The 27,466-nt window shown below is 34.3% G+C and overlaps 1 protein-coding gene across 1 annotated transcript; it reads left to right on the top strand.

Annotated features, from left to right (window-relative positions):
- Positions 1-13,686: 13,686 nt before the first annotated feature.
- On the top strand, positions 13,687-14,276 carry LOC132279261 (gibberellin-regulated protein 1-like). The gene is made up of 2 exons (XM_059781190.1): positions 13,687-13,788; positions 14,082-14,276. Exons 1-2 carry the CDS (start codon positions 13,687-13,689, stop codon positions 14,274-14,276), a joined length of 297 nt encoding a protein of 98 aa, XP_059637173.1.
- The last annotated feature ends 13,190 nt before the right edge of the window (positions 14,277-27,466 follow it).

Here is a 27,466-nt window from a genome sequence, read left to right as displayed (position 1 = left end):
TCTTTTAAACACAAACCATGATCACTAAAATTTATAGGACTCAGTTTAAAGGTGAAGTCCTTTTGGAAGCTAGTTCCACGGACTCAACAGGCATATAATTGATCAAATCAGACTTTTTAATCCAAACAGTTCTCACTCTCAATTCCTGAAATTCTTTTACATTCTTTACCTTTACCTTAGGCAAAATTTCAGTTTTAGAAACCTTAGGTGACACATTCTTTTTCTTCCTAGAATGCCTTTTTTTCTTAACGTAAGAATTTTGAGAATGAATTTTAGAAAAGTCTTTCTTTTTCCTGTGAATACATGAGTTATACTTATGTCCATTCTTTCCATAAAAAGTGGAATGCAACAATTTACACACATAAGACATATTAGAATGTGATGCATCAGACAAACATGGTTTAGGCATAACAGCAGGTTTAACAAACTTTGTTTTACCTTGATTACCAGACGAATCTTTAACAAACCCTAACCCTGTTTTGTCATTCACATCCTTACCTATGTTAATTATCTTATTCAAACTATTGTGACTCAAATTTAATCCTTTCAGTTTATCCTGTTTAGAATTTTAATTTCAAGGTAATTATTTTTCAAAGCAAGACATTCCTTCAATGAGTTAGAAAAACTTACCTTATCCTCCAGAATGATGATCTGCTTTTCAAGCTCAGTGATGACGGAATCGCTTCCAAAAGCTTTCCTTTTTCCTTCATCAATCTGTTTCTTTAGATCTTCATTCTCTCCTTTTGCTTGGATAAGCTCCTTTGCTAGCTTATTGATTGCCTGTTTGACTTCAATGGTTTCTTTGACCATCTTCTTCAATCTTTTATTGTCCTTTTTAGCCTCTTGCACCTGTTCATCATGAACTTCATTGGTTTCATTATTTGAAATGTTAGAATCAGATAAAGACATGACATGAGGACCTCTTTCAAGAAAAGCGACATAAGAAAAATCATTAGCATTATCCTGAGGAGAATCACTATCACTTAAAGTAGAATTTTCAGACATAGAAACTTTCATTGCTTTCCCTTTATTCCTATCCTTTTGTTCTTTCTTAGGACTAGGACAAACAGTGGACGTATGGCCTTTGCTACCAAATTCCAGCATATGAATTCAGTTTCTTTGGATTCTTCTACTTTCTTTTCAATAAAACCTAAACTTTGATGTTTTGTCAAAGTTTTGAAGATTAGCTATGTTGTTATTCCTTTTCCTCTGTTGTCTCTGCAAAATCTGACTGAATTGTCTTAACAAGAATGCAAGATCATCATCAGAGTTTTCATCCACAAAATTCTCTACCTGTGTAGATTTCAATGCAAGATTTTTCTCCTTCTGACTTAATTCAAAATTCTGCATCTCAAAAGTTTTTAATGAACCTACCATCTCATCAACTTCACAAGTAGCCAAATCCCAACGTTTAGAGATGGTTTCAACCCTAATATGAAATCTTTTAGGTAAAGACCTTAAGATTTTCTCACAGATTTTTTTATCACTAACTTCTTTCCCTAAGTGACGCAGTTCAGAAATTATTTCAAGAAGACTAGAATAAAAGTCAGAAAAGGATTCATCTTCTTTCATCACAATGTTGCCAAATTTATGAGAGAGCAACTGGATTTTGGATAACTTCACTTTTGAAGTTCCTTCATGAGTAACCTGCAAAATATCCCAAGCTTCTTTAGCAGTTTTACAATCAGAAATTCTAGCATATTCAAAAGGAACACCAGAATTAATAATTGAATATAAAGCTTTGCCATTAGCATCATTACGCTCAGTTTCAATAGCAGTAAAAGCAAAAATATCTTTTAACTCTTTGACTATTTTACCATCCACAGTTGTATCTACTGTAGGAGGTGTACAGCCAGTTTCAACTATAGCCCAAGTTTTACCACCAGAATTTTGCAAATAGGCTCTCATCTTTGATTTCCAAAAATTGTAATTATCTCCTTCAAATAAAGGACCACGTTGATTAGAACCACCTTCTTTCAACGCATAAGACATGATGTGTCAAAAACAATTTTTGAAAACAAATAACAAAACCAAACTTTCCAACAAGGATCAACTCAGTGTATAGAAATCTTCTCTGATACCAAATTGTGAGTCGTACGCAGCGGAAATTACTTAGAAAGTTTTAGTTTGTTCTAGAAAACAGATTTGTGTCCTTAACAACTTTGCTTATTTTATGTTTTAACAATTAAACAGTTAATTACATGCAAATAAAACAATGCAAAGTATAAAGCTAGAGATGACACCAGGATTTTAGCGAGGAAACCCCAGTTGATAAAATACGTTAACTGTTATGGGAAAAACCTCGTGGACTGTGCAGTACAAAGTAAACCAATCCACTATGCTTGAAACAAAGTATACCGAACTTTGACTCTGGCTCACACCATATCGTTCTACACCACACCAACCGCTGACGATCCTCTGGCTTTATGACTCCTCGTCTAACAGTAACTTGATCTTAGACTGACACTTGATATTTGTAGAAGAGTATCAGGTAGATCAGACAACACTCCACGAATGCTCCAACCATTTTAAAAGTGTGATTGCATTTACCTCTGTTCTTCAATCGTTTGAATGATATAGAAGAAGATCAGTTTCGTTTGATTGATATTAATACAACTGTATGATAACGATCAGGATTCGAACTCCACCACTCTAACCTAACTGGGTGAATTTGTGTATGTTCTACGAAGACTAAAGAAAAATCAACTTAGATTTTCTGAGAGGGATTAACTTCCTAAGGCTTTAAAAATATTGAATCTGTATAACAAAAGCCGTCACTTAAACCTTGTGTATGACATGGTTTATATAGAGGTTTGCAAAGTCCTATTCCTTCATAAAATAAAGGAAATCTCGTGCATAGGACTTTAGAAGGAAAGTGGAATAAAAAAGGGATTCAGCAGAATAGGTAATTGAAAGTTTGAATGCTGTCAGGACTCTTGCTACCTGTTCCCAAATTGGCTACCGGTTCAAGATGGACTTCTGCTACCGGTTCCCAAATTGGCTACCGGTTCAAGAAGGTCAAAAGCCTTTTTGACGTATTTGGCTACTGGTTCCCATTTCTCCAACCGGTTCCCACAAGACAGAATCCAACTGAAACTTGGATTTTCTGTATTTTGGTAACTCTGAACATACCATATAGGTAATTGTGTCCTAAGTGGAAAACGATGTCCTAATGTGTTGTTCTTTCCTTTTCGATGATCAACAGTACTTTCCTCTTCTGTTCAACCTCTGAATTCTGCAGTCGATGTCAAGTCTGATATGGTAACTGAAATTACAAATCGACTAGGACTTGTTTTGTTACCGAAATATGCTAATTTACAAAAATATATCTCACAACCTCCCCCTTTGGCAATGTCGTGACCAAACCCTAAAAACAATTTATAATCTACCCAAAGTAGAAAAATAAATTATAATTGTTTAAGGAAACATGGAATTTAGTTTATCCCTGTTCCCTTCTGCTATTGGACAAAATTTCACCTGAATTCCTGCACATGGATCAAGCAAAACTACCAGTGAAATTTTAATAAAACAAGTTAAAAACTTCCCCTGAATTAATGATCCAAAAATTTTAGATTTTCTCCCCCTTAATGTAACCTTGTTTCTCCCCCTTTTTGGAACAAAATTGACAAAGTAATAACAAAATAACCAGAGAAAAATAAAACGAAAATAGAGTAAACAGGAATAAGTTTAATACATGTCAGAAACTAAAACACAATATCCAAAAATATCAAGTCATGACAATGTAAAAACTGAGCAAAAAGTAATGTTATGATGCAGGACAAAATATCAGGCATTAGTATGTCCAGAAATAATGTCAAAAAGAAATCAATACTCTCCACCATCATTCTTATCATTATCTTCATCAGACTTTGCATCCATTGTTTGATCACACTTGCATCACGATGACAATACTAGTTCTAGCTTGCTTGGGAGCTTCCGGAATCTCAATTTCTTTACCTTTGGATTCTCTAAGTAATTGAGATGCCATGTTTTTCACACAATTTTTCAATTTGAATCCTCTAACTTCTCTTAAGAATTCTATCAAACACTTAGTGTGAACTTCAACACTTGTTCTTGGACAAGCTTGATTTGATTCTTTAAAACCCCAACAATCAACCCAATATCAAAGTAAGCAAAGCTTCAATCACAACCCTAACAAGTCTCAATCTCTAAGTTTCTCAAACTCCTATGCTCCACAAATTCTCTTCAACTTCCAAGCTTCAATCTTCAATTCAATCTTCAACTCTCAAGTTCTAGGAGATGATTGATGTTTAACTTGCAATGTATTATGTAATGATGCAAGATTGTACCACAATATATGAAGATATAGACAGGATGATATATATAAAGAGAAAGAGCATACAGAAAGAGAAAGTTGGTTCATGCAACACTACCCAACAATATGCTAAATGGGTTCCCTTTAATTGCAATCTCGCTGCCAGGAACCGGTTGCTAAAGTGGGAACTGGTTCCTGCTAGGCAGTGACTTTAAAGTGGATCTTGACCACTGGGGAACCGGTACCAACATTTGGGTACCGGTAGCAAGCCTCCAGTAACTTGAACCTCGAAGGTTTTAACTGAGAGCCGGTAGGAGCCAAGGGGACCGGTAGGTAATGTACAGTATGGTTTCTTAACTTGAAGATTTTCAGAACTTTTTCCTTTGACTTTGTGAAACACTCAATGATCAAATCAAACTCCTAAACAAAACTAATCTAAAAACAAAAAATCTTTTTGAATTTTTTCAGTTTTTTCATTTTGTTTTATTTTTTCATTTTCAAAATAAATAAAAATAAACACAAATCATTGAGCAATTTAACCAAAGTTTTTCAAGTCCATACCTGATCCAATTTCCCAGAGAATTATAGAGATATCTATGAACAAAAATTCTTGACACCACAGAGTAGTCAGTCAATTTCAATTCTCAGGGAGTAATCACAACATGAATTTATACTTGCAAATATTAATGAAACAGTTAGAAATCAATCTAGCAAGTTCAAGTGTGTGTGTGTAATCCATCTCATCAATTTCCAATCAATTATCAATAAATCAATGTCTAAACCATATTGATCGAAAAGCATCAAGATTAGATTATTTTTGAGCAATTTTTCTAAGTTAGGTGGCTTTCACTCTAAAGAGCAAACAACAATTCCCCAATTCAACTTATCTCCACCATTCTTTTTACTCATTTAGCTCCACTTCAAAGTCTCATGGGAGCTTTCGAACACATCTCAATAGGTAGCTTTTCCTAAACAGAGAATTCAGCATTTTTTTCTTTTTCTTTTTTAAGCTGAATTTTTTCCATTTTGTTTTTAAAGCTCCTATTTTTTTTTTTTATTTAAATAATAACCTTTATAGCTTTTATAATCAATATACCCTAGTCAACAAATTAAAGATTTTTAATCAAATTTTTTAGATTTGGACTAGTGCACAAAAGGTTATGAACTTAAGAGATTTAAATCTAAACATCCCTTAACCAATGCAAATGAACTTTCATTGTATAGATTACAAACCAAGAATCTATTTTTAATCAAAAAAATCATGTGTCCAAATTTGTATTCAAAGATAGATCATAAATTCATTGAAAGAATTTTCACAAATATATTATGAACACTATGATCAGAAACTCAAACCTAAACCAAACCCTAACAAGTGATCCAATGGCAATTTTTTTTTTCTTTTAAACACAAACCATGATCACTAAAATTCATAGGACTCAGTTTGAAGGTGAAGTCCTTTTGGAAACTAGTTCCCCGAACTCAACAGGCATATAATTGATCAAATCAGACTTTTTGATCCAAACAGTTCTCACTCTCAATTCCTGAAATTCTTATACATTCTTTACCTTTCCCTTAGGCAAAATTTCAGTTTTAGAACCCTTAGGTGACACATTCTTTTTCTTCCTAGAACGCCTCTTTTTCTTAACATAAGAATTTTGAGAATGAATTTTAGAAAAGTCTTTCTTTTCCCTGTGAATACATAAGTTATACTTATGTCCATTCTTTCCACAAAAAGTGGAATGCAACAATTTAGGCACATAAGACATATTAGAATGTGATGCATCAGACAAACGTGGTTTAGGCATAACAGTAGGTTTAACAAACTTTGTTTTACCTTGATTACCAGACGAACCTTTAACAAACCTTAACCCTGTTTTGTCATTCACATCCTTATCCATGTTGATTATCTTATTCAAACTGTTGTGACTCAAATTGAATCCTTTCAGTTTATGCTGTTCAGACGTCAATTGAATTTTAAGATAATCATTTTTCAAAGCAAGGCATTCCTTCAATGAGTTAGCAACACTTACCTTATCCTCTAGAATGATGATCTGCTTTTCAAGATCAGTGATGACAGAATCGCTTTCAAAAGCTTTCCTTTTTCCTTTATCAATCTGTTTCTTTAGATCTTCATTCTTTCCTTTTGTTGGATAAGCTCCTTTGCTAGCTTATTGATTGCCTGTTTGACTTCAATGGTTCCTTTGACCATCTTCTTCAATCTTTCATCGTCCTTTTCAGCCTCTTGAACCTGTTCATCATGAACTTCATTGGCTTTATTATCTGAAATATCAGAATCAGATAAAAATATGACATGAGGACCTCTATCAAGAAAAGCGACATAAGAAAAATCATTAGAATTATCATGAGGAGAATCACTATCACTTAAAGTAGAATTTTCTGACATAGAAACTTTCATTGCTTTCCCTTTATTCGTATCCTTTTGTTCTTTCTTAGGACTAGGACAAATAATGGATGTATGGCCTTTGCCACCACAATTTTAGCATGTGAATTCAGTTTCTTTGGATTCTTCTACTTTATTTTCATTAAACCTAAACTTTGATGTTTTGTCAAAGTTTTGAGGATTAGCCATGTTGCTATTCCTTCTCCTCTGTTGTCTCTGAAAAATCTGACTGAATTGTCTTGACAAGAATGCAAGATCATCATCAGAGTTGTCATCCACAGAATTCTCTACCTGTGTAGATTTCAATGCAAGATTTTTCTCCTTCTGACCTAAATCAAAATTCTGCATCTCAAAAGTTTTTAATGACCCTACCATCTCATTAACTTGATAAGTAGCTAAATCCCAATGTTCGGAGATGGTTTCAACCCTAATCTGAAATCTTTTAGGTAAAGACCTTAAGATTTTCTCACAGATTTTTTTATCACTAACTTTTTTCCCTAAGTGATGCAGTTCAGAAATTATTTCAAGAAGAGTAGAATAAAAGTTAGAAAATGATTCATCTTCTTTCATCACAATGTTGCCAAATTTATGAGAGAGCAACTGGATTTTGGATAACTTCACTTTTGAAGTTCCTTCATGAGTAACTTGCAAAATATCCCAAGCTTCTTTAGCAGTTTTACAATCAGAAATTCTAGTATATTCAGATGGAACAACAGAATTAATAATTGAATATAAAGCTTTGCCATTAGCATCATTACGCTCAATTTTAATAGCAGTAAAAGCAAAAGTATCTTTTAACTCTTTGACTATTTTACCATCCACAGTTGTATTTATTGTAGGAGGTGTATAGCCAGTTTCAACTATAGCCCAAGTTTTACCACCAGAATTTTGCAAATAGGCTCTCATATTTGATTTCCAAAAATTGTAATTATCTCCTTCAAATAAAGGACCACGTTGATTAGAACCACCTTGTTTCAATGCATAAGACATGATGTCAAAAATAATTTTTGAAAACAAATAACAAAACTAAACTTTCCAACAAGGATCAACTCAGTGTATAGAGATTTGCTCTGATACCAAATTGTGAGTCCTACACAGCGAAAATTACTTAGAAAGTTTTAGTTTGTTCTAGAAAACAGATCTGTGTCCCTAACAACTTTGCTTATTTTATGTTTTAACAATTAAACAGTTAATCACATGTAAATAAAATAATACAAAGTATAAAGTTAGAGATGACACCAGGATTTTAGCGAGGAAACCCCAGTTGATAAAATACGTCAACTGTTATGGGAAAAACCTCGTGGACTTTGCTGTCCAAAGTAAACCAATCCACTATGCTTGAAACAAAGTATACCGAACTTTGACTCTGGCTCACACCCTATCGTTCTACACCGCACCAACCACTGACGATCCTCTGGCTTTGCAACTCCTCGTCCAACAGTAACTTGATCTCAGACTGACACTTGATATTTGTATAAGAGTAGCAAGTAGATCAGACAACACTCCACGAATGCTCTAACCCTTTCAAAAGTGTGATTGTATTTACCTCTGTTCTTTAATCGTCTGAATGATGTAGAAGAAGATCTGTTTTGTTTGATCGATGTTGATACAACTGTATGATCACGATCAGGATTCGAACTCCACAACTCTAACCTAACTAGATGAATAAGTGTATGTTTTACGAAGACTACAGAAAAATCAACTTTGATTTTCTGAGAGGGATTAACTTCCTAAGGCTTTAAAAATATTGAATCTGTATAACAAAAACCGTTACTTAAACCTTGTGTATGACATGGTTTACATAGAGGTTTGCAAAGTCCTATTCCTTCATAAAATAAAGGAAATCTCGTGCATAAGACTTTAGAAGGAAAGTGGAATAAAAAAGGGATTCAGCATAACAGGTAACTGAAAGTTCGAATGCTGTCAGGACTCTTGCTACCGGTTCCCAAATTGGCTATCGGTTCAAGATGGACTTCTGCTACCGGTTCAAGAAGGTTAGAAGCCTTTCCAACGTATTTGGCTACTGGTTCCCATTTCTCCAACTGGTTCCCACTAGACAGAATCCAACTGAAACTTGGATTTTCTATATTTTGGTAACTCTAAACATATACCATATAGGTAATTGTGTCCTAAGTGGGAAACGATGTCCTAATGTGTTGTTCTTTCCTTTTTGATGATCAATAATACTTTTCTCTTCTGTTCAACCTCTGAATTCTGCAGTCGATGTCAAGTCTGATATGGTAACTGAAATTACAACTCGACTAAGACTTGTTTTGTTACCGAAATATGCCAATTTACAAAAATATATCTCACAGTGTTAGGTTTCCTTTTATTATAAATATTGTTGCTAAATATATGTTTCATATAATATTTAAGATATAACTAATATTATACTAATATGTCATGAGATAATTGATAATATGGTAAAAATAATTAATTAAATATGCAAATCGATATTTAATTAAACATTCGAATTAAAGCAATAAAATAATAATAATAAATAAAGAACTTGGACCGAGACTAGTATTGGATATTATGACCTGAAGACAATTTACGCCCTGCATAGTGCTGACGGACTCTATGGTGCTTGTATCCTTAGATATAATGGTCTATATCCACTGGCAGCAGCACTATAAATTCGGTGAACCTCCTCTGCGTAATACTCTATTTGACTCAAAAATACATCTATACTATATAAATGCTGAATTGGGTGCAATCCGAACTAAATGATTCAGACCAATTTTAATATGACTCGGTGAAATTGGATTAGGGTCTAAGTAGCTCAGACCACTTGACCTATCGTTTGAACTAACTTGTGTTGGGTTCAAATCTAGAGAGGGAGAGAAGAAATCAAAGAATTGAACGAACTGAAATCGAAGCCAATGGTGGGTATTTATAGACAAGGTGGTGTCTCATCATTAACAGACACAACTACTTCCAATGGGTAGTTATAGACAAAGCAGTGTCTCATCGTTATTGGATATGTTTGTTCACGTCACAGTTCTAACATGATGAATATGTTGTAGGCAAGTTTCATTCACATATTCTAACAAATACATGTATTGCAAAAAGCATAATTAGTTTATTTATTCAATTATCCATACAATATTATATTTTCTCTAAATTTATCTCTTACTTTATAGATTCAAAGTAGTTTATTGTTCCTTAGAAACAACACTAGCTTCTGCTTGCATTAGTTAGTATCAGAGCCTTGTCGATCTTTTCCTGGTTTGATGGCGATTGATCGTTTGGGACGCTTCCACTTTGGCAACGTTGATCGCAGAGTGAAGGCCCTTTAAGCAGCCGCACATACTCAAGAATGGTTCATCGTAACTAGTTTTGGGATTGGTGGCAACCAGGTTCGTGATTTAGTTCAAGTTTGCACTGATGATGTGTCTTACAACCAACCGAATATAGGTTATGCATGTGCATGTTTATTCACGTAGGCCTCCAGCTTATGTGAATTATTCTAATGATTATTCTGATGATGAGGATTTTGGATTCAGTGGTCGAAGTAGACATAACAAAAATCGTAAATATCCGGATAATCGTGAGTTTCAAGCAAAACTTGATCTACTTACTTTCAATGGAATGATTATTATTATTGAAGATATCTTTGACTGGCTTCAAGACGTTTAAGAATTTTTTGAGTATTTTGATGTACCTGAAAACAAGTAAGTTCCACTTGTTGCCCTTAGGTTAAAAGGGTGTGCTTCAGCTTGGCAGAAATGGATAAAGATTAACTGGATGAGGCAAGGATTACAGCCTGTTCGATCATGGTCCCAGATGAAAAGGTTAATCGTGGCTAAATTTCTACCACCAAATTGTGAGGAGATGATGTATTAAAAATATACCACAATTATAGCAAAGAGAGTCCATCAGTCAAAAAGAAAATTTACAAAAAAGATAGTGCATACATCAAGGATAATAATAATTTTGTTCAAGCAATGACGGATGTTATTGCGGTTGATCAAGAGCAAAATTTTGTTGCTTCAGTTATTGTTATTAAAAAATATGAAGTCAAGGGTGTGAAAACATTAATTCCTTTGCACAAATTGGTAAATATAGAAAATATTTTAGCACGACAAAAGAAGAGGATGGTGATAAGAAGTTTGATGCTGAAATTGAGCAACAAGAATTAATTGATGTTCAATAGTTTAATAATTTTTCCAAATCAGATGTCCAATATGGTATGGAATAATTCAGGCTTCAAATTAGTAAAGTATCATTATTTAAGCAGATTGCAATTGAATAAGTTTTATTCCATAAGGTGCCAATGAAGATATTTTGGTGTCATGTTTTGGAGGTTCTCATGACAATAATCAGTATGTTGTTGTTACATGCGAGACTTCACGTTATTTGCAGCCAAACTCAAGGACGAGTTTTTTTAAAGTGGAGGGGACTGATGTAGGACATAATTATGGACAGTTTGACAAGTTTGTTTTTAACCAGGAAGGAGTGTTTTTTTGGGTCGAAACAATCCATTGAAAAATACCCCACTAGATTTAGCTTGTGGGCCATGTTGGTTTTAAGCTGAAATCCTTCGTTTAGGGCTCCGAAATCGCGTTTTCATATATTTTAAGAGGCATGTTGATTATTTTAGAATTTTTGTTTGAGGCCTAAACAAAGTCGAATTCATCTCAATTTTTATATTTAGTAGATTTTTGTTGATTAGATTTCTTACTCTATTTTTTCAGAATTTTTAGAAGAAACTTTATTTTTAGTGTTATTTTCCTTTTGCTATTAGGTTTCTTTATGTTCATAATTTCATTCTAGTGTTAGGCTTCCTTTTATTAAAAATACATGTACTGTAGAGAGCATAATTAGTTTATCTATTTAATTATCAATATAAAATCAAATTTTCTCTGAATTTATCTCTTCTTTTGTGGATTCAAAGTTATTACTTTGTGAATTCAAAGTAATTTATGGTTCCTTGTGAACAACCTTAGCTTCCGCTTACGTCACAAGCACCCGCCCTGGAGGTGCCGGGTCTCCACCGGGTAGGCAAGGTGGCCCGACCACAACGAGGGCGTTGCGAATTCGGATGAAGGGGGGAATGTTAGAAGTCCCACATCGGATCCAGATGGGAGAGAAATGAGTATAAATGGGCTGGGTGTTATAGCCATACTTAATAGCTTAAGCATTTGGGTTGGATCGCGAATTACCCAGTCCGGGCACCAACTAGAAACAGGCAAGAGCATCAACATTCGTAGCTCAGTATCCGGCATAGGAAACTAGAGATGAGCTAGGAAAATATGAAGAAAGGGTTGGCCATGTTTGGTTTAAAGGGATGGAGGAAGGTTCCGATCCTCTACAATTGTTTCAACATGCGGGGAACTACACTTTTTTTTTTTATTTTTTTTTATGGAGAATAGGTGTGACCTCACCAAGTCAACACTGGTATTGAATGTCTTCAATGGTGAGTAACAGACCCAGAAACTTTTGTGAGGGGGGGGCGGCCTTTTTAATTTGTGGGGACAAACTTATATAGTAGGTCTATTTTTATAATGTTAATGGAGTCATCTTCATAAATTCTCAAAATTTTAAAGTATAAAATGCAAAAATAAAAAATCCAGTGGGAGCATCCGCCCGCACTGATCCTATTGTGGGTTCATGCCTGATGGTGGAGATGACTTGTTTCTGAAGATCCAATTATTTCTCTCCACCCAAATACGATAGAAGAGCATTTTTGAATTCCCATCATTGATTTTGTGAAGGGGAGAGTGTCAAAGGAAATTGAAAAAGAGTGCAAATTTCATTCCTAGTGGATTCAGGAACAGAACAAAACATGGGGTGACTCTTTGAAGGCTCAGGGGTCAGACTAAAGAGATTGGAGAAGGTATCCAGGGCATTTTTGATGACTCCTGCACATTGGATGTCCCAAAACAAAAAAAGAAAAGCAAGGAAAGAATTAAAGTTAAATAAAAACATTTAATGTCACATAATAACCATACATACATAATTAAAATCACAATAATTTATTATAATTATTTTATTTCGTAAGCAAGTGTAAAGTTAAAAAATTGAAGGTGATATAATTATTTTTATTAAAATATCATTAACAATATTTCCGTCATAAGTCACACAATCATTCTTAATGGGTGTCGCTCTCACGCTCCCAGCGCGTTCCCCCTCTTACGCTCCGCGCACACGTTCAAGTTCAAATTCTCATTATTTATGACTTAATTCTGCCACTTTCACGTTCTCACTCTCGAATTCGCTCTCACTCCCACTTTCGCTTTTTGTGAATTAACTCCCGCCTCTTGCATTGTCATTATTTCTCTTGATAATTGAAAATAACTATTCACCATTAGTTGGTACCCTCCTAATATTATTACTTTCTTTTTAAAAAGAAAAAAAGAAATGAAATGAATAGAAAGAAAAGCTACTATTAACAAGTTCTCAGTAACTTATTGGCCTCTGCTAGCTCCTTCACGTTTAACAACCAATTAAGTAATGTGTGCTAAAATTTCTTTTAAATATCACCCATTGAAACAATCAAATATGCATTTCAATTATTGTGGTACAGGTATGCCTGGAATAAAGGGTTGGCAAGGCTCACCTAGTCTAGCTTTTCTTCTGGTACCGGCCTATTACAATGAATTATTATTATTATTATTATTTTATTTTTTAAAAAACAGGCCTACTACAATGAAAATTTTGCTCCATAAAAGCAACATTTTCATTTCAACCACACCTGGTTTTAAAAAATAATAAATAAATAAATTCAACCACACGTTGCTCTTTTTGTTAAAGAGCCGTGGCAAATAATTAGCCAACTCATTTTAGTGTGCAATTTTTGCAGGTGAATGAATTTAGGCTTTACGCACACGAGAAGCATTGCTAAACTTGAGATAATTCCATACGTTCTTTACTCACCAAATCACTCACACAATATATACCACCTTTCTCTCTCTTCATTCTCTCTCTATAAATACATAACCCTGTCCCTCATTTTACATAGAAAGGTTTATTATTAAAACATATTATATTTGGAATCTCTTCAGGAATGGCCATCTCTAAGGCTTTGATTGCTTCACTTCTTGTCTCTCTTCTAGTATTCCATCTTGTTGAAGCTGATCAAGCGGTAATTTTTTTTCGATATATATATATATATATATATATATATATATATATATATATATATAATCTTTCTCCTTTTTTTATTTATTGTTTTTTTAATTTTCTAGTATTAATATGAATTGAAGTTCTGATTTGCAGTTGAACAACAATATTGGAATAAGGCGTTCTCTCCTCCAACAAATAGGTTGGTTTAATGTGATGATAATTAATTGCATGTGACCATAGATTAATTTATTTGTACTTGTATTATTGATTAATCATCGATATTTCATAAAAATTAATTATAATAATCTAAGTGAACGTTTTTGTTAACTTTTATACATGAATCGATCAGATTGTGGTTCTGCATGTGCCGGGAGGTGCCGGCTATCGTCGAGGCCGAACCTGTGCAAGAGGGCATGCGGGACATGCTGTGAGCGTTGCAACTGTGTACCTCCAGGCACTTCTGGTAACGAAGATGTGTGTCCTTGCTACGCCAACATGACCACTCATGGTGGCAAACACAAGTGCCCTTAATTAAATTAATACAACTTACAGTAATTAATTGGGCCTTGATCATGGTGGGAGCTAGCTGAGCCTTTCAAATATGCTTATAGTTGAAGGTTACAGGTATTATAGTATGAGTTAACAATAAAAATAAACAACTATTTGGAATGGTATATAAATGAAGTTAGTTTCTGTTGCTTTTTTATGAGTGGGCTTGACAAAATATGAAAAATTAATATACTAACTTAATTTAGAGGAGGAGGAAAAGATACGAGGCAACGAGAGAGTAGATACTAGATAGATGATCGAAATATCTGTTTGGTATGCGTTTTGTTTTTGTGTTTTTGTTTTTGTTTTAATTCAAAAGAAAATAAGTATTTTGTTGTGTAGTGTTTTGAATATAATTAATTTTATTTAATAAAGAAATTAAGTGTGCTTAATTCTTTAATTAAATGTTTTCAATAAAGTGTGTTTACATTAGCGTATTTAAAAACTCATCGTGATCCAATTTAATTATTCGCAAATAGAGAGTACCATCTTCTATTATCAAATTTAATTGTAAATGATAATGTAGTTTGCACCTGATTTATTTCTCATGCATATGAACCCGTCATATACATATAATTCAACTCACATTATCATAGGACACCTCAACTCATCTCATAAATTGATTAATATACTCACATTATCAAAGGACAACTCAACGATCATCTCATGAATTGAATTAATCAATACACAATATTTACAAGATATATGTAAAACAATTAACCATATATTTTATTAAAAAAAAAAAAAATGTGAATTACAATCCAATTACTATGAAGGATATAAAAATATCATAACAATATACCTCCCATTATTATTTATAACCAATTAATCAATACACAATATTTACAAGACATATGTAAAGCATTTAACCCAGATTTTATTAACAAAAAAAAAAAATGTGAATTACAATCCAATTGCTATGAAGGACATAAAAATATCACAACAATATACCTCCCATTTTTATTTATAACCAGTTAGTCCCATGTCAACCACTTGTGTCCCTCCTAACACAAAATGTGCAAAGACCTACAGGTCATCCTATGATGTTATACTGGCTACCTAATCCCATCTTAAACATGCACCTATGCCTTGCCTTCATTACATAAAATATGTTCTCATATTGATGCTAACTGCAAGAGTACTAATGTTTCGCAATATGAAAGCCCATTAGGATGGTAAATGCGCGCAACGAGATCAATGCTCTAGAAACCCAATTGTTCAATAATTAATAAAATCACATCAAGGATTTACATTTTGTTTATCTCATTTTCTTCAAATATTCTTAGGAATCAATATTACCATCTTCAACTGATTGGTATAGTCCAATGAACCTTTTTTCTATATAGAAATCTAAGAAGAAAAAGATTGTCTGGTTTGATCTTTGTTCGGTGAGGAGTTCTTTATGTTACAAAAGAACTATTCGGACGAACCTAGAACTTTAGGTAAGAGGAGGCAAGATTGAAATTTTGTAATAATTTCAGGAGGGCATTAGTAATATTTTAGGGGTATATATTCCTCCCAAAAAAAAAAAAAAAAAAAAAACTCACCCACTCACTTGATAATAGGTCCATTCCTATTTGATTGATAAACAGTTCTGACAAGTCCATTTTCGATAAACATGCAAATAGTGCTTTTTCAATAAAAACAATGCATTGAGAAAAACCCACCAACTTTTGCTCATGTGACATGCTGGTTTTCGGCTGAAAACTTTCGTGTAGGTTTTTGAAATCGCATTTTATTATTTATTTGGAGGTCTGTTGATTATTTCCGGATTTTTGTTCGAGGCATAGACGAATTCTAATTGCTCTCAAATTTTAGATTTAGTATATTTTATTTACTAGGTTTCTTCCTATATATTTTTTAGAATTTTTAGAGAGAATTTATTTTTATGCGCATTTGTATGTTTTGTTTCCTTGTAAGATTATATTTTAGTTTCCTTATAGTATTAGGTTTTCTCTATTATAAATATATATTATTGCAAAAGCAAAATATAATCTTTTATCAATAATATTTCAGAATCCTTTATAAATTTATCTCGTGTTTTGTGACTTTACTCCGAATGCACAAAGTACGGTATTTTGAATCTATCCACAAAATAAGAAATAAATTCATAAAAAATTCTAAAATATTATTGATAAAAGGTTCTATTTTGTTCTTGCAATACATGAATATTAAAAATAGAGAAAACCTAATAACTAAAATATAATCTTACAAGGAAATTAATCCTAGAAATAAGCATAAAAATAAATTCTCTATAAAAAGAATATAATAAGAAACCTAGTAAATGAAATATACTAAATCTAAAACTTGAGAGCAACCCGACTTCGTTTAGGCCTCGAACAAAAATTCAGACCAATAAAACAAATTCAGACCAGTAAAACGCGAGGCATGTGTTGCAAATTCAACCATTCTATATTATTATTTTGGCAAGTATTATGGAGTGTGTGTGTCTATATATATATATATATATATATATATATATATATATATATATATATATATATATAAGAGCATTTCCCATATTTAGGCATTGTTGCCAGCCCAACGCGCATATTGATAACATACTATTATTTTGTCATGTATTGTGGAGAAAATGTATTAATTTAGGAGTATTTTCTTTATTTAGGCATTTGAGGATGCCGAAAATGACTTGGGCTGGGTATGATCCATGAGGTTATGAGCGGGCCGGACAAAGACCATTGTTATAGACCGAGTCTTTACTAATTAAGCCCAGGGTGATAAAATTAAGAAAAAAGCCCGGTTCAGAACGGAAGGTGCTGAACCCATAATGAAGGAAGGCCCAGAAGAACAGCCCAGTTCAAGAAGTTAGTTAGAAAATATCTGTAACAATCTATAAATAGGCTAAAAACAGAGGAAAAGGGTATGGGAAAATTTGGAAGTGAGGAATTGTTCTTTCTAATTTGAGTGGGAGATATCTTCAGCATTGTTGTCAGACCCTGGAAGCACCTTATTGCAAATATAAATACAGATAAAGATGGAAGAGTAAAATATAGAATGGGTTTTGGCAAGAGCCTCTAAGAAAGAAGTATTAATCTTTATGGCGGTCTTGTTATGAGTCATCTTTCTTCTCTTTATTCTCCCTCTCTTATTTATTTATTTTTTTTTCCTGAATGGGATGTTTTTGAATAAAATATAATGAAAAAGCAATACAATTACAAATAGGAGATCAAATCTCCAGCAAAAACTAAATGAAAAAAGAGATGGAACTTAATCCAAATACATAGCATAGCTAAGAATGCCTAAACAGACTAAAAAATTCAGCCCATTATGGAGACCTGAAGACCAATTTATGCTTTTAGAAGAACTTGACAGAAACCAAAACTTGTGGCAAAACCTTTCAGTCCAGCTGAACTATGTCAGCAACTTGAGTGCCACTCTGATTCCAAAACAAACTACCACTAGATGTTACCCCACATCAAATATAACGAGCATATCAGCAAGCCCAAGAGAAAAAAAACTTAAAACTTCCCAAATAATATCCTTTGCAGCAGCAGCAGATGAAACCTTATAACCACTATGTAAAGCTGAATTCCTTTCCATCCAAATCTTCCAAACAAAAATAGCAAACAACCCTTTTAACAACTTGGATTTGAAACCCTTAACCTGTGTAAAGCTCCCTCTCTTATTTCTTCATGGATATGCACTTAATGTGGGCATAAAACAAGAAGCAGACCATGAAGAAGATACCGATGTTGCTGAGGATGGAGACGGACACGATGAAGGCCATGGCGGCTCGGGCCACTCAATAACACGTTTTCCTCGTATTCCAAAACTCCCAAAATTTAAAAAACCGAAGAAAAGTAGAAAGATGACTCCTGCAGTGGTACCGGTTGGTGGTGATGACAAAGATAAGAAAGATGAAAAGGAAAAGAAGCACTGATTCTCCTCCTGCATACTGCATTAAAGAAAATGAAGATCCACTAAAAACCCATATGGATATCCTATTGTTGCAGTTCTGTAAACCATAATTAATAGTGTTTAATAAGGGAATTAAGTGTGCTTAATTCTTTAATTAAATGTCTTGATCGACTAAAGTGTGTTTACATTAGCGTATTTATCAATTCGTGATCCATTTAAATTATTTGCAAATAGAGAGCCCATCTTCTATTATCAAATTTAATTATAAATGATAATGTAGTTTCCACCTGATTTATTTCTCCTGCATATGAACCCGTGTCTTATATATAATTCAACTCACATTATCATAGGACACCTCAACTCATCTCATGAATTTATTAATACACTCATATTATCATAAGACAACTCAACGACCATCTCATGAATTTAATTAATTAATCAATACACAATATTTACAAGATATATGTGTAGGTGCAGATTTTTACACTTGAACAAGAAATAAATTAAGGAGAAGTGTGCAGAATATTGATGAGATAAAAGCAATTTTTGAAGAGAATAACAATGATGGGAATTCGATGCCTTTTCATTCTCATTCAGGCTCTATTTATAAGCTTTTTTTCAGAGATTTACATGGAGCCATTTCCTGGCTTTTATTCCCAGACATGAATGTTTACACTTACTGATCGTGTGCATACCATTATGGCAAGTGTTATGGATTTATGGACCTGTTGAGATTGGGCTACCCATTTGGCTTTTATGTCAAGTGGAGCTTCCTTTATTTAATTGGGCTGAACTAACATGCACATTTGGCTCCTATTGTTGGGCCTCCAACTGACAATGGGCCTCTGGATGCTTTTAGTTTAGTCGCGGGCTACTCTTTTGCTGCCATGTGGTGTGTTATGATTGGTGGGGGTTTTTCGCTCTACACTTTGCCCCCGATTTCTTTTATGAATTTGATTTATATAAGGAATTGTAACTGTCTTTGGGAAGTGGAGAAATTTTCTCAACTATTATTGCCTCTCATTACCATTTGTGCTATTGATTTTGGGGTCTCGTGCTCGCCTTTCCGTTATCCGCCTCTCTTTGCTTATATATCGTGTTCTCGTCATTTGGGTGTCTACATCTGTGATCCCGTTCCCGAGCTTAAGCGAAAGTCCGATTGCTGCTACAATATCTTCTATCATTTGCTGAGGTTAGTCTTTCTCTTTATTCCCTCTTTCTTACGTTATGAGTTAAGAAAGTAACGAATGAACTCAGAGTGTTCATATGTCTGATTCTGAGTCGAGGATTGCGGCGGCGAGTCTGAGTGATTATGCCAAGGGTCCTATAATTCTTCCTGTAGACATTGTAGAAAGGAAGTCTTTTTCAATTGCTCAGTTGAGAAAGAAAAATCGCGTTCTTTTTGACGTTACCCTTAAGGAATACGATCATGACTTGAATTTCAGTACAAGCGAGGGTTTGGAGGAAGGCGAGATGCTCTTTTCGGCTTTACATTTTCCTGCATTTCAATTTCCCCTTAATCCTTTCTACCTTCGAGTCCTGTCGGTGTTGAATTTGGCACCTCTCCAAGTTAACCCTAATTTTTTTCACATTATTTCCTGTCTTCTTGCTGTAAACAAGGTTCAAGGTCTGACCTTGAATTTTGCCGATCTTTTGTTTTGTTATACACTTAATTGAACGAAAGGTGGAGAGGGTAGATTCCACTCTCATTCTAGACCGGGTAGGGCTCTTTTCTCTCACCTTAACACTTCTGACAAGGAGTGGAAAAACAAAATTGTTAAAGTCGGAGGGGAGTGGAGATCTTCGTTCGCTTTGGATTTATTCATTCGATTGAGCTTTCATACCCCATCCGTTCCTGCATTCGATGATTCAGGCGAGTCTTCTTGTTTCGTTTCTATCGTAAAACATTTTTGTTACATTTATGACTTCTTGGGTCACGAAACTGACTTTTTCTCTTCGAAATTTACAGATAGTCGTCTTGCTTATTTGCAAGAAAGAGTCTGGAGTGACATTCCTTCTACTAGGGTCCTTCTCTCTTTTTCTCTTCTTGAGACGATCTCAAAGGATTCTCCGGTGATTGTTCAAAATCCTGAGGTGCCCATCGACCTTGACGCTTCTAATTCTGAGGCTAGCCACTTATCGCCTGCCCTTTTTTCTCTTTCTCAATCAGCGATGGAATTTCTTCCTCCAAAACCTCGTACGACTAAGATGGAGAGGGGGGCAGCTGCTAAGTTGTTGCAGGAGAGAAAAAACATCCTTGTTAAGATGAGTAAGCTCTCCTCTTCTCAAAAGCAGACAGGCATTCAGTCAGGGACTAAGAGTCCTTCCACGAAGGATAATTTTCTTTTGAAGAGCCCCAAGTTTATGGCTGGGGCCTTAGGGGGTAAAAGTGCCCTAATTCCTGGTGCTACTAACATTGCCGGGGGTAATTTAACGGGGTCTGCCGAAAAGTGGTTCCCTGAAATACTGAAGGCTGATGGTTCTCCTATCACCATTGGTGATTCTGGGGCTGAAGACCTGAAAACGCTGATGGGCTTAGCCAAAGGGATGTGGCCGCCCAGGGATGAGATTTTACAACAGCAATAGAATGTTGACGATTTGCTTTCTTTTGCTCCCAAGTTTATAATGGAGGTAATTTTTTCTAACTCCTCTTTTTTCCTTTTTACCCATCTTTGTTTCTTGACAAATCTTTGTTGTTTTTTGCACAGAGCTCTTTTTTGATGTTCACTATTATGAAAAAGCTGTCAGCTTACTCCTTTTAGGCGAATCAATCTACCACCCTTCAAAAGAGGGTGAGTGTTTTGGAGGCTTCCCTTGCATAGGAGAAGAATGAGAAGATCCAGCAGCTCAAGTCAATTGAGTATTTTGACAAGAGGGCTAAGGAACTTGAACACAATGCGGCTGAGCTTAATTTATAACTCGGGAAGGCGAACTCTCTTATTCAAACCTACAAGGATGGGGGTTTGGAGATGTTCAACCGTTTTTCTTAGATTACGAATCTTCGCTATGCCAAAGGCTTCAGGCTTGGTTTTGCTCAGGGGTAGCTTCCTTCTGAGGAGAGAGATTATGGTGATGTTAACGAGCATGATGCCAAGTCAAAATTTAACGAGTCTCGCCCCTTCCTCTAAATGATTAAGAAAATGGACTTTTTAATGCGAGAGGTCGATTCGCAAGGTCAAAATATGATTGTGGTTTAAGAAGCCTTTTTAGTCAAATTTACATTTATAAAACCACTACTACAACTAATGAAGTATAGCGAGTAGGGATCTTCCACAGAGATTATACATGTTAGAATTTTATTTCGACTCTGGCGTATCAAAAGATTGCAAAGGAGGGTTGGATTGGTTGATTACACTATGATGTAATTAATTAAAATACAAGAAAAGTAAACTAGTGAGATATAGGGATTTAAGAGATATGAAGAGAGGTCTTAGGGTGTTGGAATCACCACTAAGCTCATGTAATTAACCACTTCCTTTCCATTAATGGGGAATACATTATTGCAATCTAGATGTGGCCACAAACATAAACACAATTTGCATGTAAAAGTGTGAACTATCTAATGCAAGAGTGAATTGTCTATCTAACCAACAAGTAAACTAAGTGTAGAACAACCCACCAAGACAAAGGCATAATCCATAAATTAGTTAACAAATGGGTCTAATGAGAGCACACATCAATCTAAAGAATCATGGAATTTGCAATAATAAGTGTGGAGTATCAAACCAAGCATAGATTGTCTACCTACCTACAAGCATGAATTAAATTGTAGAATAACCCATCAAATGTAAGCATAATCCATCAAATTAATTGACAAACCCATTGAATGAAATCCATGCTTAGCCATCACTAAATCCTTAATTAATCACACATAGACATGCAACCAACATAGAGAATCTAGTGTAGAGATCAATTCCCAAATAATCACACATAAGATAACATGTAATTAAAATAGAGAATCATAAAAAAGAATTAAATGAACAATCACAAGGCTAACCACTAATCACAACAATATATATAAATCCCCAAAAATAGAAATACAAGAGTTTATATTACATAAGACTTAGGGCTCATCCAAGCCCTAAGTGTAGATTTAGCCAATCATGGAGGAGGTGGATGTGGTTATGAAACCCTCAAGGGAAAGCTCCAAACATGGCTCCATCTTCTTCTTCCTCTTTTTTTTTTTTTTTTTTTTTTTTTTTTTTTTATTCTTATTTGAAGCTATAGAGATAGAGAGTATGTGGATCTAGAGATGTGCCTCCACTTCTCTCTTTTCTTCTAACCCTAAACTTTAACTTTCTAGAGATAGAAAACTAACGAAAATATAGAAATTTCAATGCAAAAATATATGAATATCTCTATAAAAATGGTTCAATCTCTCTTATATACAAAGCTTTTAGAGCCCAAAAATGTGAGAACTCGGCCCTAGGAATTTCCCTTTCAAGCACAGCCCGAGTTGGTTCGAAATGAGCTTTAGATTTGTTTTTTTATAACTTCCGTGAACAGTTCAATCGATCCAACCAATAGTGTGATCGATCAGAGGTATGGTGTGATCTATCAGGGTTCGATCGATCTAACTAGGCAATTTTAAGCATCAGCCTCTTTTTGCTCCAATTTTTCACCAAGACTTAGTTTTGATTCCAAAAAGACCTTAATGGACCAAAATTAGCTCATTTTAATCTTATTGACTTAAAATAGACAAAAACATGAAATTAGACTAAAACGGGAAAATAAGATAGAATAAGGTCTTAGAATACTCAAGCTTAAAGGGTTTAAATGCACACTTTTCAGCAGTTATCATACCCCCAAACTTAAATATTGCTAGTCCCTAACAATAAACTACGAGGTTAAGAAATGAAATGAACAACTAAACAACTATAACTAGAAATTAATAAATGGATAACGCCATTTTCGTAGGGGACACGATTGCATTTAGCATATGCAACAAGCCTTTTAAACCCCTAGGTTACCCCTAGTGGACGAGTGAAATCTCGTGAGGGTTTCCAGAAATGATACTCACAATCATTAAGCTCATTTTCATGAAAAAGACACCAATTTTCCAAACAAGCATTGGGAGAAACTATCTCAAGTATGTAATTTTTCAACAATTTCCAAGCAATCTCCCAAAATCTCAACAACATGTAAGCAAGTATGATCCTCCACACATCAAGACAATGATCATGCAAATCAAAACAACTCTAGAATCTTTTTTAAGTGAACCGGCATCAAATATGTTGCTATCTAAGCCAACTAAAGAAATGATCACATCCGGACTCAAACTAGCACACAAATTTAGTACCGATCATCAAGACAAAGAATGAAACTTTTATTAAAGCTTTATTCAACTAGATGCACTTATTCTTTTCACTCGATTTTTTTTTTCTTCTTTTTTTTTTTTCTGTAAGGATTAAAGATGGAAGTATAGTGTAATTTGTTGATCTATTAAGCTTTCTAGAGATCCATGAGGTCAAACGTTAGGTCAATGACTCCTAAACCGAACGGATTTAGGGCATTAGGTGTTTAAACACCCCTAAGGACTTACAAGCTCAAATCAACTAGGTTACAAATCAAAACAACCTCCATCTAATCAATTCCCACTTTTCACCTTTTGGGAGAAGTCCTCACTTTTTTTTTATTTGCTTTTACAAACTTGTTTTTTTTTTTTTTGACCTAGAGTTTGGGCCTTCCATCTTTCGGCGCGAGAAATCCAGTGCTTAATGAGGCTAGAATCCTGGCAACTTAGTGAAAATGGTTTATTATCCACCTTTATCAAGAATGAAAGCTTTCAATGCACTACTAGCTTAATTGGGATATAACCAAATCAATAATCAATAAAGCATGTACCCCACAAATAAATGTTAGTGTGCGCCTATGCTAGTGTAGAATCCTATAATGAATCTCAAAGTAATCATAAAATCAAGCTGATGTGGACCACAAGTGCAAGCAAGATATCAATCTTTTGAAAAATTTACTCCTAAATGGCATCCACAAGGCATACAAGGAGTATTGGACTCTCAAGTCAAGCAATTTTTAAATTTTAAGTATCATAATCCTCAAAAGATCAAAATCATTGCTAAATTAGATCTCAAGCTCAATCATGCATTTAAATCTCAAACTTAAGTAGAATGCAACAAAGACACCTTACCCCCAAACTTAAACCGCACATTGTCCTCAATGTGCAATGAGAACAATGGAAAAGATGGAAAAAGTATATCGTGGTGGTGAAAACATGAAGTCCGGCAATGATCCAATATGAAAAGGGTTTTCCCCAAATATGGAATCAACAACCTATTTGAATAACCACACTAGCAAACTCACATCAAATATCAAATGGGATATATAAGAATAATCAAATCATGAATTCTAAAGCAATATAATACAAGATGAAAGAGAGATATGAGATCAAGCCCAAAAGAAAATATGAAAGTAGCATGACGACACATAAAGGCACAAAGGTGAAAAGTTTTTATATTTTTCTTTTCATGAAAGTGTGTACAATGAAACAAAATGTAAGAAAAATAAAGAAATAAAAATGAAAATGAACATGTACTATACAAGAGATAAAAGACACAATGTGTCATATGCGTGATACCCCCGGATCTCCGGATGCGGGTTGGCCAAGCCCACGCCCGATTACCCAAGGATATCAAATCAATTAGCAATAATCAAACACAGAATATAAATATGATAAACAAAAATAAATAAAAACGCTGAAAGAACAAAAACAATAAACTTATAAATTTCATTGATAATTTAAAATCTTCCGATATAAGTCGTTCTCCAAAAATATAACTCGGGAATCCATCTAGTGGACCCATAAAAATCCCAATGGAAATTTACATAGCTGGGAAGAAACCCAAGTTTAAAACATGGAAATAAAATCCTACAACGTCGGTGGAGTGAATGACTGTATCTCCTCAGCACGATCAAGCTCTAAGCCTATAACCGATGAACACCTGTAAAAATAAGAGTGGGTCAGGCCCACATGCAAATTTTATTCTAACTGCAATCCATACAGTGACCCGTTACGCAGATACACCCTAGATATCTCAATAATAGCTATCTAGTCCATAAAGATATAAATATCCACACTAAGGGACATTCACTGGACTATATAGGGGGTCTCAACCTGGATAGAAGGCAACATGCAAAAACACACCCAAAGGTGGGCATGAGTACCTAGACCTAACAGGGTACACCTCAACCCATCATAGCCAGTTACGCATCCACTGCATATACGCGCCCTAACCAACGACTCTGAGACTCAAGCTCATATCGTGGTACCATAAAAATATATTTTAAATCTGTTCCTAACCATCCATAAGAAATCCAGTTGGCCATTCAGCTTGTGCAGCTTATTTGACTCAACATAGATAACAAGTAATCCAGCTAGTCATTTAGCTTATGCAGCTTCTTTGACTTAGCATAAATATAAGTAGGATTTATTTATAATCCATTCCCTTATTCCAATAGGGTAGGTCTTAACGTTTCTGATCTAAGCCATCCTAGTATGTCACCGTCCCATACCGGTGCATACAATCCTCCATATTCGTGTAAATTACAACAAACACACAATAGTTTAGTAATTTACAGTCTAAAGCCATTCCAAATAATTGCAGAAGAGTATTTAGTATTTCAGCAATTTAAATCCAAAACCATGTAAATTACAGCATATAAATAAAATTTTAGCAATTTACAGTCCAAACCATTCCAAATAATTGTAGAACAGTGTTTAACATTCCAGCAATTTAAATCCAACCAATAATCTATCTGATTGCAGAAAAAGATTTAATACTTCAACAATTAACTTCCAGAGTATGTATAGATCAAAAATAATAAGTAAATGACCTTATTATGCATTTAAAATTAAGTTTCATAATCATACTCAAGCCTATTAAATTGCTAAAATTTAGTTAAGTAATTAATCCGTCTTTCTTCCGTTATCAGCATAAGAAGTTCATTAATTATATACTGTTTGTCCCCTTGACTTAAGATCACTTAAATCAATTTAAGGTCTTAATAACACCCCAAATCACCCATTAAATCCCTATGTGAAGTCCCATTAATTAACTAGAACAGTTCCACCTTCAAATAGTCTCAATAGTGCATCAAAACGTAACTGGAAAACAAAATTTGAGGGAGAGCCTGCTCCAATTTTGGAGCAGGCTCTTTGTGCATAGGAGCCGGCTCTAAGGACCTTAGAGCCGGCTCTAAGAGTGTGGGAGCCGGCTCCCACTTCCATGGAGCCGGCTCTCACCTCCTCTAAGAGTCCCCTGCTCAACTGCACTCCGTTTCTGACCCCTGCTTCAACTCCAGCCAATTGCAACTTTTCTATTTGGTTTTAAAACTAATCTTAAGGGTCTTAAGAGTATCTAGTATCATTTAATCCATTAGTTACACTAGTTAGCATCATTGAAAAATCTTAGAACACCTACTGATTAAACATGCTTAAAGACTAAAACTGAAATTCAATAAGCACGAACTGGAACAAAATAAATTGCAACACATATTTAAATAGGCTAATACTGACCCCATGAGTTTTATATATAATCCCAGTAGCATTCCCATATTTTGTATTCTATGGTTGCAAACAATTCCAGTATTTACAACAGTACTGATTTAGCAAACTGAAAGAACAAAATTTAAACGCAGACATGTGCGAATTATTACAAAGTTAATTTCACCACATACAGATCATGAATATAGCATACAATGAACATATATGGTTTCAATTAATGATTAATTAAACTCTAGAGACTATTTAGGTGCACAGAACACAGGGCAAAGAGAGAGAGAGAGACAGAATATAACTTGCCTTTGTGGTTTTTGAATAAAAACCTTGTCGCCGTCTTCCTAGGTTTTCCGACAACGTCCAATTCACTGTCAATCTCTTATTGTGCAACCTTCCCTCCTCCTAGGCCCGTCCTTTAATCTGCAGCCGAAATTCTAACAACAAATCCCTTTGTTTTCCTTACAGTTTTCTCTCTATTTTCACGTCCCTCTATATGCTCACTGTTTGTGAATAGGGTTGGTGCTTTTAACCATAAGCAAACTTATAACAGTATATATAGGCATATATACCCTACTTCTATTTGCATTAGAGATGGACACCCAACTAAACCCTAATCAGCCCAATAACGTGGTCCATCAAACTAAAACCCTAATTTAACATTAAAATGAAATATATTAATAATTTAACCTAACAAAACATTTAAAAATTTAAAACTAATTTAATTAAATAAAAGAAAAAAAAAATAACCAATTAATGTAAATAATTAGACAAAAATAAAATA

Source organism: Cornus florida, unplaced genomic scaffold, assembly GCF_030987335.1.
Source record: "Cornus florida cultivar Cherokee Brave unplaced genomic scaffold, ASM3098733v1 CherokeeBrave_3.0.0_Hap2_Chr10, whole genome shotgun sequence".
Lineage (NCBI taxonomy): Eukaryota > Viridiplantae > Streptophyta > Magnoliopsida > Cornales > Cornaceae > Cornus > Cornus florida.
This window is presented reverse-complemented; position numbering and strand designations above follow the sequence as displayed.

Coding starts and splice junctions, on each gene's coding strand:
- LOC132279261 (XM_059781190.1), top strand. CDS start 13,687: ATGGCCATCTCTAAGGCTTTGATTGCTTCACTTCTTGTCTCTCTTCTA. Junction 13,789..14,081: donor TTTTTTTTCGATATATATAT/ATATATATATAT, acceptor TAACTTTTATAC/ATGAATCGATCAGATTGTGG.